Raw genomic sequence first — 12,052 nt, 5'->3', positions numbered from 1 at the left:
CTGACACATCAATACAATTCATTAAAACAACTTCAAAGAGTGGTTTCAAATAAGATCAGGAAACTCATTTTTATATATCTATTCCATAAATTCAAATCACAATGTGAACCTTAAATTTTGTTTACATTTACTCATACAACTACAGAATCAAATGAGGTAACTACCAGGAAAATTTTCAATTTAAGGTTGCAATCTAAAAGTCATTAATTAATTGAGGAACTTTTAACTTAATAAACACCTACTAAGCATCACTTTTAAAACATACTATACTGGATGACCTAAGGATATAAAGACAAAAGAATGAAAAAGTAAAATATGGAAAAGTTCATGGAAAGTGCTAACAGAAGTAAGATCCTAAGGTCTTCTGGGATAGAAGCTTGGTTTTGGGTTAGAAGAGTAAAATATTTGCAGTGTGAGAATATTTTTCACCTCAGTTTTATAAACTAATTCCTTTGTCTTCAGTATGAGCTCTCAAAGGAAATCTTTTGAATGCCTATCTATAATGTCAGAACCTAACCAGTGATTCTCAATCACAGGTGATTCTGGCCCCTGGGAGGGACATATCTGGCAATGTCTAGACCCATTTCTGGTTATCAAAACTGGACATATAGTGCTGGCATCCAGGCATAGAAGCTAGGGATGCTGCTAAATGTACTACAACACACAGGGCAGCATCCACATTACTGGGAATACAAAACAATGAATTATCTGGTCAAAAATGTCAATAGTGTCAAGGCTGAGAAACATTACCTTAAACTTAAATGTGTTAGCAATAAGAATAAAAAGCAAAACATAAAGTAGCAATATATATGAATATGTATTTCTCCACAACAATTACACTGAATTCTGAAAGGCCTGGCAAATTGTCAAATCTAAGAACACTTATCCTGATAAAACATATTTATTTCATCACTCAAACATTACTACTTGGAATGACAGTAATAATGAATAGCAACTAATATAGGAGGTCTGTCCAGAAAGTATCTGGCCATGTCATATGAAAAATAAGAGAAATTTATTGATGAAGGTACAAGAAACATTGTACACAAGACAATGACGCCTCAGTCCCCTTCAAAGTAGGCACCTTGGGACCTCACACAGTTTTCCCAGTTGCCATCAGCTGCCCCTTCAGATTTTCCTGAATCTCATCGATGGTCTGAAATATCTTCCCTTTCAAAGGTTATTTTAGTTTTGGAAAAAGCCAGAAGTCGCAGGGTACCTAATCTGGATTATAAGGCAGCTGAGTCATCTGGGTGACCTGATGTTTTTGCCAAAACACTGCACAAGACGTGATACTTGAGCAAGTGCATTGTGATGAGGCTGCCAATCAACAGGTGCCATAGCTGCAGCCTTCTGAACAATCCAAATAGATTCCGTAGAGGAATGTTCAAGCTTAACGCAAAATCTGATGCCGATCTGCTGTTCTACTCACTTAGTCATTTTGAATACGACAGCCACTCAGTACACATGTTCACTCCGTGGTGTCTACCGCTCTCAACAACTAGTGTACTGTTCACACATGTGCAATCCAGCCCACTCTCCCTGGCTGTCAGGTTAAAATGATATTGTGCAAACTGTTCTTCTTGTATTAACAATGGTGGACTTTTTCTGGGCAGATCTCATATACTGAGATCTTATATTCCAATATGTTAGCCTATGAAATGCTCACAATAAATCGGTGACATTAAGGACGGACAGTATTATGCTATTTTATGATGAGAAAATTATAAACAGAAAAATTAAGTATTTTGCAAAACTGGAACACTAGTGAATCACTTAATGTTAACTACCATAGGTATATTTCATGGATAATCAAAAAGCTTTAAGCAGAAGTTTTATCCTTTTTAATACCTTAAAATTAGGATGTGTGTAAAATTTCCCTATTCACAATCACAATTTCATGGAAATTTCCACAGAAAATTTTATACCTGCTCATAAGCAATTACCACAAGGAGCTGAAGATACAGATCTGCATTACCCAATGATAGCCAATCAACTATATGGACCACTGCACACATAAGAAGTGGCTGGTCTAGACTCTGGCCAACATGGCACAGGGAGTAAATGCAGTACTTGGAACCTCCCACAATCACATCAAAATTACAACTAAATTACAGAACAACCAATATCCAAACACCTGAAATCCACTTAAGAGGAGGATATAAAAAGAAACCATGCTCAGACTGGTAAACAGGGAAGATAAATGGAACATGCTGGTCTCACACCCACATATGGTGGTTAAACATCAGGACAGGAGACTTCCGCTTAAGATGGCAGCATAGACAGACACAGCTCACCTGTTTCCATAACCACATCAAAATTACAACTAAAACACAGAAACAACCATCACTCAAAACCATCAGAAATCGAGTTGAATGGAAGTCTGACAACTACAGAATTAAAGAAGCCACATCCATCCAGACTGGTATGAGGGGTACAGATGCATAATGGGCTGGTCTCTCGCCCATGTGTGGTGGATAAAAATTCAGGAGGGGTATATCAGAAGCGAGGTGTCAGAGCTCCACACCAGGCCTCCCAGCCCAGGGTTCTGGTGCCAGGAAGATATGTCCCCACAACTTCTGGCTGCAAAAACCAGAAGGGATTGAGTCAGTGGAAGAAACTGCTAGAGCAGTTCCCCCAAGCAGTTCCTTTTAAGGAACCCGCACACGGAATCACCTTCTCAGACTCACTCCCTATGAGCTCCAACACTGGGGTAGCAGCTTGAAAGGCACAAGTAGCATAAAGGGAGAAACTAAAGTGTATGGCATCAAGATGAGCAGAGGCCATTGTCCTTTCTCTAAACCCTGCACCCACAGTGCTGGCAAGCTGGTGCCATAGCTGAATCTCCACCAACCTGGCCCTGTCTGAGCTCCTTGGAAATCCCCAGAGGCTCTGAGGCTCTGACCCACCCAGCTCATGGGCCCATATAAGCTGCTTTTCCATATGAATGGCTGGCCTGGGCTACTATTAACAACTTCCTAAATCCTCTCAAATAAGCAACAGCTGGCCTCAGTGAGCCCCAGGTGCTGGCACTGGCTGCCACAACGCTATATTCACAGCTTGGCTTTGCCTGGGAATCTCCTGGACCAGCACAAGTAGCAGCCATCGCAGGTTGCTTTGTGGCTCAGGTAGGGTGGCCCAGGGCAAAACACATTTGGGGGGCTGACCTTGGTCTGCATCACCCAGGAAACCCCATGGCTAGCACACCCAGTTGACAGCTACAGACCACATCAGAACACCACCACCCTGCCCCCCTGCACATCTGATCCTTCATGGAGGGCAGAGGTTGGTGATCAGAGGTCACAGACAATTCTTGCAACTGACTAACCTGGGTAAATCCCTCCCATTTATCTGCCAACAGCATCCAAGGCTCAACTAAAAGAGAAGGGCATACTCAGCCCAAAATGAAGAACAAACCTCAAGTACCCAGCTTGGGTGATAGGGGAGGTTGTGCCACTGGACCCTACAGGACACCTACTACATTAAGCCACATTACCAAGACACGAAGTCAAAGCAGCTTATGTAATACATAGAAACAAACACAGGGAGGATGCCAAAACAAAGTGACAATGAAACACAGCCCAAATGAAAGGATAGATCAAAACTCCAGAAAAGGAGCTAAATGCACTGGAGATAAGCAATCTAACAGATGCAGAGCTCAAAACACTGGTTATAAGGATGCCCAAGGAACTTCATGAGGCCCTCAACAGCATAAAAAAGATCCAGTTAGAAACAAAGATATACTAATTGAAGCAAAGTACAATTTACAGGGACACAACAGTAGGGTGGTTGAAACCAAGAATCAAATCAATGATATGGAACATAAGGAAGGAAAAAACCACCAATCAGAACAAGAAGAAAGAAAGAATCCAAAACAAAAATGAGGGTAGTATAAACAGTCTCTGGGACAACCTCAAGAGGTCCAACATTCGCATAATAGGGATGCCAGAACAAGAGGAGAGCGAGCAAGAAATTAGAAATCAATTTGAAAAAATAATTAAAGAAAACTTCCCTAATTTAGTGAAGGAAATAGACATGCAAGTCCAGTAAGTACAGAGAGTCTCAAACAAGACGGATGCAAGGAGGCCCACTCCAAGACACATCATAATTAAAAAGGCCAAAGGTTAAAGATAAGAGAGAATCTTAAAAGCGGCAAGAGGAAAGAAGTTAGCTACCTACAGGGGAGTTCCCATAAGACTGTCAGCTGATTTTTCAAAAGAAACTTTTCAGGCTAGAAGGGACTGGCAACAAATATTCAGTCAGGAAAAGCAAGGACATTACAAACAAGACTGCTCCACCTAGCAGAGCTATCATTTAGAATCGAAGGGCAGATGATAAAGAGCTTCCCAGAGAAGAAAAAGCTGAAGGAGTTCATCAATAGCAAACTATTATTGTATGTGATGTTAAGGAACTTATTTAAGAAATTACATGAACAATAAAATGGCAATAAATACATATCTATCAACAATTGAATCTAAACAACAAATTAAGCAAACAAGAAAAACAGAGACAGAATCATGGATACACAGAGCCAGGTGGGGGCGAATGGGCATAGAGGTGATGGGATTAAGTAGAGGTGATGGGATTAAGTAGAGGTGATGGGATTAAGAAGTACAAATAGATAGTTACAGAATAACCAAAGGGATGTAAAGTACTATATAGGAAATGAAGTAGCCAAAGAACTTATACACATGACCCATGGACATGAACAATGTTGGGGAGGGGGTTGCCTGAGAGAGTAGGGAGTGCTGCTGGGTGGAGGGGGCAAAAGAGGAAAAATCAGGACAACTGTAATAGCATAATCAATAAGATATAATAAAAAATGGTATTTTAAAACCTAAAAATAATGAACATAGTTGGCTAAAAAGTTTTTAGTTTTTTCTGTACAAAGGTTCTAGCAGTGCTTCCCTGTCTTTAATTTCATTTCAAACAATTTTGTTAGACTTTATTGTGACAGCTGTCATATTGGCATGCATTTTAAAAACATCAAAATTGATGAATTTTTATACAGCCATTTTAATATTAATGATGGAAAAACTACACAATGTTTTTGTCATTTTTTTTAATTTCCGGAAAGGTAGAAAGGCAACTAAACCACAAAAAATGATCTGTGCACTGTATGGAGAAGTTGCTGTGACTGATTGAACATGTCCAAAGTGATCTGCAAAGTTTCGTGCAGGACAACTGTAATAGCATAATCATTAAAATATAATTTTTAAAAAATCAGGACAGATTTTCTGTCTGTGGAGGTCCCCCTAAGGAGCTCCAACCCCAATCAGTAGCCCCAGCCCAGGATTCCAACACAGAAAGAGAAGTCCCCACAGTTTCTGGCTGTAAAAACCAGCGAAGATTGTGGCTGAGTTAGACAAAGGACTCCTGGATTCCCAGGCTTTTCTCTTAAATGGCTTTTGCACACTGGCTTACTCAGACTCACTTGCTCTGAGCTCCACTGCTGGGGTAACTGCTGGAAGGTGCCAGGAACTAATGATGGTGGGGGGTGAGGGGGAGGGAGGGGCTTGGAGCTGAATTCTCTGGCCTCAGGAGAAAGGCTGAAGAGGCAGCTTTCTCCCACATGGAAGTGTTTGACAGAGGCCTTTATTCCTCTGCAAAGCCCTCTACCCACAAAGCCAGCAAGCAAATGCCATATCTGAGTCTCCATCAACTAGGCTAACACTGTTAACACACCTGACATCCCGACCCACCCAACTTTCAGACCCCAAATTGTTTCCAGTGGCTGTTCCATACAAACAGCCTCTATTGGTTCATGCTTTAAGCTTTCATGAAATCTCTCAAACAAGCAGGATCAGGACTCTCTGTATCCCCTCTGCAAGGTAGCAGCCATCTGCAGATCGCCCTGTAGTTCATGCAGGGTGGCCCTGGGCACAACACAGGTAATAGCTGCACTTGCACCTTTCTGGAGGCCCCAGAGCCAGTGTGCCTAGTGGACAGTTTCAGACCACACTGGATTACAACTCAACCACCTCCACAAGCAACACACTCAAGGGACAGATTCAGCTAGCACCAAGGACCCAGTGAATCAAGGACTGCTCCATGGGGTTGGCCCCTGTACAGCAGCAATTCCACTATACTCACAGGCAGTCATTGTAGCCAAACGGCCTGGGGGTCAATCCCTCCCAGTGACATGCCAACAGCAATCAAGACTCAATTATACAGGACAGTGAACATAGTCCACACACACTGGGACACACCTGGAGCACCCATCTCAGGTGACCAGGGAGGCTGTGCCACTGGGTGTCAGTCATAAAATGGAATGAAATCTTGCCATCCACAACATGGATGGACTTATTATGCTAAGTGAAATAAGTCAGACAGAGAAAAGACAAATACAAGGTGATTTCACTTACATGTGGAATCTAACAAACAAAATAAACAAGCAGGATGGAAATAGACTCATAGATACAGAGAATATTTTAACAGTTGCCAGGTTAGGAGAGGGGTTGGGGAGATGGGTGAAAATGGTAAAGGGATTTCGAAGTACAAATTGGTAGTTATAGAATAGTCACAGATAGGTAAAGTACAGCATAGGGAATACAGTTGACAATATTTTAATAACTATATGTGGTGTCAAATGGGTACTAGATTTATCAGGGTGATCATGCCATAAGTTATTAAATGTCTAATCATGTGTTCCTCACCTGAAACTAATACAGTATTTTAAGTCAATTGTAATTTAAAATGAAAAAAAACGTTTTGCAAGATTCATTTACTTTTAGAGAGAGGGGAAGGGAGGGAGAAAGAGAGGGAAAGAGAAATATTGATCGTTTGCCTCCCATACCTGCCCAACCGAGGCATGTACCCTGACCCAGAATCTAACCCACATCCTTTAGGTTTGCAGGATGATATCCAATCCACTGAGCCACACCAGTCAGGGCAAAAAAAATTTTATTTAGTGGCTGGTCTAAACTGAGATGTGTTGTAAGTACAAAATATTGTAGATACTATTGCTTTAAATAAAATTTAAAATTAAAATTAATCTCTCCTGTTTCATTTTGCTTTTTAAAATGTGGCCAACAGATAATTAAAAATTACATATTTAAAGTATGTATTTATAGTTTACATTATATCCCTATTCAACAGTACTGATCTACAATAATTATAAAGGAATAAACACAGGATAGAATTACTTTCCTAAAGGAAATATAAGCTGTTTGTTTTTTAAGCAGACTTACCCATCATGGTGGTGGTGGTGGTGGTGGTGATGGTGGTGATGCTGTGGACCAATGAACTGCCGGCAATTAAATAATTCATTCCCAATTGTTTCCCCAAGAAAGTCCCCAGTGCGTGTAATACATGATTCCTGAGATGCTTGTGCTATGTGAGCAGCATTCATTTCCCCTGAAATATCATGTTCTGGGTCCTCAGAGTGTGAACAGGCATCTAGCATTCGTATTCGATTATCTACTGATGGCAATGACTCAGTGTTAAAAACCAGGTCTTTTCCTGTTCCATTGCTTGCCCCACTTCTTTCTGATGGACCTTGCGAATCCCCTAGGCAAATGCCTGCTTGACTTTCTAACTTTCTGTTCCGAAGGTCTGTACCACAACTGCTTTTGGGAGGGTTATGACCATGATCATCATCTTCATCTTCTTCTTTAAGGGCTTCAATATCTGCAATGTCTTCTGAGTGTACCTCACTGCCAGGGCTCCCAGCTGACTGGCTTGCATGGCTAGAATTCACCTCATTGCTAGATCCATCACTATGCCCACTACTGCTGCCAGGACCACTGCTTCCATCTTCACCACTGTTGGCAGTTTCATCAGAACTTCCCTGCATGGATTCCTGTATTAGAAGCAAACAGATTTAAATAAATATTTACACTAGTAAGAAAAAAAAATAACTGGTATTAACACATGTACTTTTTAAAAGGCTGCCAGTCTTGACTCACTCCTTTGAACAATGCAAAATGCAATTAAAAGCTCAAAGTAAAGGACTCCAATAATACTACTTAAAAGAGTGATCAGGCCTACACATAGATCATGTTTATATTCCTAGTTCAAAGGATAGACATGGCAGAAGCCCAAAAATCACTTTGGGTTGGGATGAGGGGGTCGGGCATTTTTCATACCTCTGTGTCTGAAAGTCGCTGTTGCACATGTTTGGTTCTATTAATAAGTTGCTCATCCATTTCAATGTCACTGCCTCCACTTTGATGAGTATCACTGTTATCACTGCTTTGAGGACTAGCTGCAGGCGACCCTACATTAGATAGATTTTTTTGTTTTACTTCTAATTTATATTAACATGGACCTATCAGAATAACACAATCCTTTCATTCTTTGATTTGCCAAAGCTTCATGCTGAGTAGCCAAAAATATGTTAACATTTGCCAAGAGGATCAAGTAAGTCAAGAAACTATATAGTTTGAAAAAAAAGAGTGAGCTGGGTAACTAGTTAAAGGTTTATATCTTCTGCTCAAAATTAACTTTATGACTCTGATGCAAAGACATAAAATCAATTAACTAATGGCCATCAACATAGAAGTATAAATCATCTTGCCATGCACTTCTAAGACTCAACTTACAAGGTGATGGAGCTGCTCTTCTCAGCTCTTCTTCCTCTGAAGGAAAAGGAAAAAACAGGAGGGAAATATTCTAAATAACTGAGCTTCTTTGGGTAAGCATATCAGTTGTTCTTATTACATAATCAACAAGATACAGGTAGGGAAATCTGCAATAATATAAATCCCCACCACTTGCAGTAGTAGTTGTGGGTCCCTGCACAGAAAAGCCTAAGAAAAGAGTAGTATATGATGTCAGGCAACAAAAATTGGGGTAAAGTTGATAAAGTTTGAGAGAGTCCTAAAAAGTTACATACATGTAAAAGTATATATAAAACACCTGAAATGAGAGCCAAAAAGATGAACTAACCCCAATTTATTCACCCTTTCACAAACACTATAGTGCCCATCTCTAACTTATTTTGAAATTAGGGTTGAACTGAACTACTTGGCAGAAACTACTTCAAATTTGAGTTATAAACTGCAGATAACTTACTTTAAAAAATACAATATAGTTTACTAACCTTTCTTATTTCCAATGGGAAGATTAGTATTTAATAAAGATGCAAAAGAACTCTGTTTAGATAGCTGAGCTTTAGCTGCTAGTGCGTTATTCCATAATGCTTTAATTAACATCGATGCCAAGTACAGTGTCTTTAAAAAGAAAGGTTGAAATTAGAGGTTTTAGGTAACATCGTAATTAATTTAATATCCTTTTGCCTAATTGAAATGCTAACCATAATAAACTACAAGTTAAATGATCTGAATCACAAATAAATTTTCATATTACTAAAATAAATATTATGTTTTGAATAAATTACCTGTTCAGTATGAACACTTGGCTCAAGAGCTGAGACCAGATTAAGAAGATGTCTAAGTGGTACTGGATCCAAATTCTTGATGAGTGAAGGAAATAAATCATGTATATACCGACTACAATGTTTCAACTACAAAATAAAGGGAGAGACAATAGTCAAAAATAATTATCATACATAATAAATAATCTAGTAACAAAAAAAGTTATAGTTTTTATTTTTTTAAACTATATTGTTTGTTTTAAAAGCCAAGGGGGTTGCTACACTAATCCTGGGTTTGCCAAAAAGTTCATTTGGTTTTTTCCCCTAAGATGGCTTTAAAAGCACCTAGTTGTCTTGAACTTCATTAGAAACAATTTTGTTAAGAGTGTACTGTGACAGCTGTCATATCAGCATGCATTTAAAAATAATTATCAAAAACTGGTGAATTTTTATGTAACCATTTTAATACTGAAGATGGAAAAAATACACAGTTTCAGCATAACATGCTTTGTTATTTCAAGAAGGGTAAAAACACAACTGAAATATACACACAAAGATTTGCACAGTATACAGAGAAGGTGCTGTTGCTCATCGAACATGCGAAAAGTGGTTTGAGAAGTTTCATGCTGGAGATTTTTTGCTGAATAATACTCCATCATCAGGCAGACCAGCTGAAGCTGATAGCGATTAAATCAAGACATTGAGAACAATCAATGTTATACCACACGGGAGATAGCTGACATACTCAAAATATCCAAATCAATGAAGTTATTCGGGAAATGAAAACTGTGTCTTTTATTTTATGGAAAAAACTAAATGGACTTTTTGGCAACCCAATTTTTATTTATATGTTGGTAAAATGATAATTACCAAATATCAATGGCAGTACATAAAATTGTGAAAATAAAATCCCACATAAGCAAACCATAAACTTAATTTTCTAACAACAATAAAAAAGCCCACAATAAATAGTTTCTGGAATCTAAGTATAAAGAAGATTCCAATTAAATCTAGGTGCATATCATTCATATAAAAACAAATTAATAAATTTAAATGTAGGCAGTTACAATTAGGAGAAAGAAACAGATTAAATCTTATTTTAAGTATATTATTTCTCATATTATATGGTTATAATTATTTATACAACACATTTATTTTACTAAAGTACACAGTAGAAACTTCCTTGTAATAAAGGTCTAAATAATAAACCAGGAGATAGTCTCCTTTGTTATATTTTACAGAATTATGTAAGTAAGTATAATATTTACAAAGGCAAGACTACTAAATATTGCAACATCACATAAAATAAAGGTATTTTATAACCACAAATATGCAAACTGCTAAATCAAGTTACAGCAAACAAATGACTAGGACAGTCATTCTCAAATTGAGAGCTCCAAAGGCAAAAACCTGAAATAGCCTATCTATCTTGAATACATAAAAGGTCTGTAAGAAATGTAGACTTTCCTATAAATATATGAACTCTTTTCTGCTTCCTCTTTCAAGGTAAATATATACAACTTAATTTTGAGAAAGAAGATGAAATAAAATTAATAAAATAACACTGAAGAAATTCCTCTATGTTGAGGCAACTTCTTACAAACTATATTATTTTCTTTAGCCCTACTATTTATTTAATTCAATACCACTAATTATCCACTTTTAAAAAACCAGACACAAAACTACAAACTGTAGCACTCCAAGACCAAAAATATCATTTGAGTTTAAGAAGTAAACAATTTTAAGTATAACACTTTTACAGATCTTTTCTAAGAATGTGAATTTTAAAATAGTATTGGGTTATATTAGACTACAGAGTTTATACTTGCTTTTTGCCAAAAAATAACTAGTATATTTTCCCCAATTAAAATGAGATTAAAACACAGTACTTTCTGACTTACTCCCAATTCAATCATTAAACAATGGGATTTCCATAACAAACTTAATTTCCATAATCAAATACTTTATTTCTTACCCTTAGGTAACAAAACCCTTGAAAGATAATTATGTAATCCTGTCACTGAGGCAGAACATTGTATGAGGCTCTGTTATAGGTACACATTATGAAAGAAAATTTCAAAAACTAGAAAAAAATATTAAGACTGCATAGTATGAGTCTGGTAAAGATGACAATGTGAAACTAGTTCACAGACTCTTCTTCACTGATAATGAAAAACAGAAGTTCTGGCCAGGTAGCTCAGTTTGTTAGAGCATTGTTCCTATAAGCCAAGGTTGCAGGTTCTATCCGTGGTAGGGCACATACAAGAATCAACCAATGAATGCAGAAATAAGTGGAACAACAAATCAATGTTTCTCTCTTCCACTCTCTCTCAAATCAATAAATTTTTAAAAAACTAAAAGGGGAAAAGAACATCACGGAAAATGGCAGAAGAGAAAGTGCCAGAAATCCATCTCTATACCTAGACAGCAATTGTAAGGATAGAAACTGTCTGATGTAACTATTCTTAAACTCTGTAGTCAATATGAACTCTTATAATTCTAAAGGAAAGTCTGGCTGGTAAATTGCCATTAATACCGGCCAATTCCAATCTTGAGTGTGATGGCAGTTAATCATTCCCCAAACCCTGAACCTGTGACAACCACACAGCTGTGGAAACAGTAACAGGCAATTCTGGTGCAGTTTGCTGGAGTCAGGGTAAGCAATAATGGTATTATACTCCAAATAACACATTTCTATGTTCTGACTGCAGACTACTCCATCTGGTTGTCTCGGTG

The 12,052-nt window shown here is 38.0% G+C and overlaps 1 protein-coding gene across 2 annotated transcripts in view; it reads right to left on the bottom strand.

The window, feature by feature from the left end:
- Nucleotides 1-12,052, bottom strand: part of USP34 (ubiquitin specific peptidase 34) — a 241,464-nt gene that overhangs the window by 135,008 nt on the left and 94,404 nt on the right. For both annotated transcript variants that reach the window (XM_054575403.1, XM_054575404.1), the window contains exons 11-15: nt 9,341-9,466; nt 9,044-9,173; nt 8,544-8,579; nt 8,088-8,218; nt 7,191-7,801 (exon numbers count right to left, since the gene is read on the bottom strand). In XM_054575403.1, coding sequence (XP_054431378.1) covers nt 7,191-7,801; nt 8,088-8,218; nt 8,544-8,579; nt 9,044-9,173; nt 9,341-9,466 — 1,034 coding nt within the window. The remainder of the gene's footprint in view (nt 1-7,190; nt 7,802-8,087; nt 8,219-8,543; nt 8,580-9,043; nt 9,174-9,340; nt 9,467-12,052) is intronic.

This window comes from Pteronotus mesoamericanus, unplaced genomic scaffold (genome assembly GCF_021234165.1).
Source record: "Pteronotus mesoamericanus isolate MK-2021 breed Mesoamerican mustached bat unplaced genomic scaffold, CSHL_Meso_final contig_291, whole genome shotgun sequence".
Classification (NCBI taxonomy): domain Eukaryota; kingdom Metazoa; phylum Chordata; class Mammalia; order Chiroptera; family Mormoopidae; genus Pteronotus; species Pteronotus mesoamericanus.
This window is presented reverse-complemented; position numbering and strand designations above follow the sequence as displayed.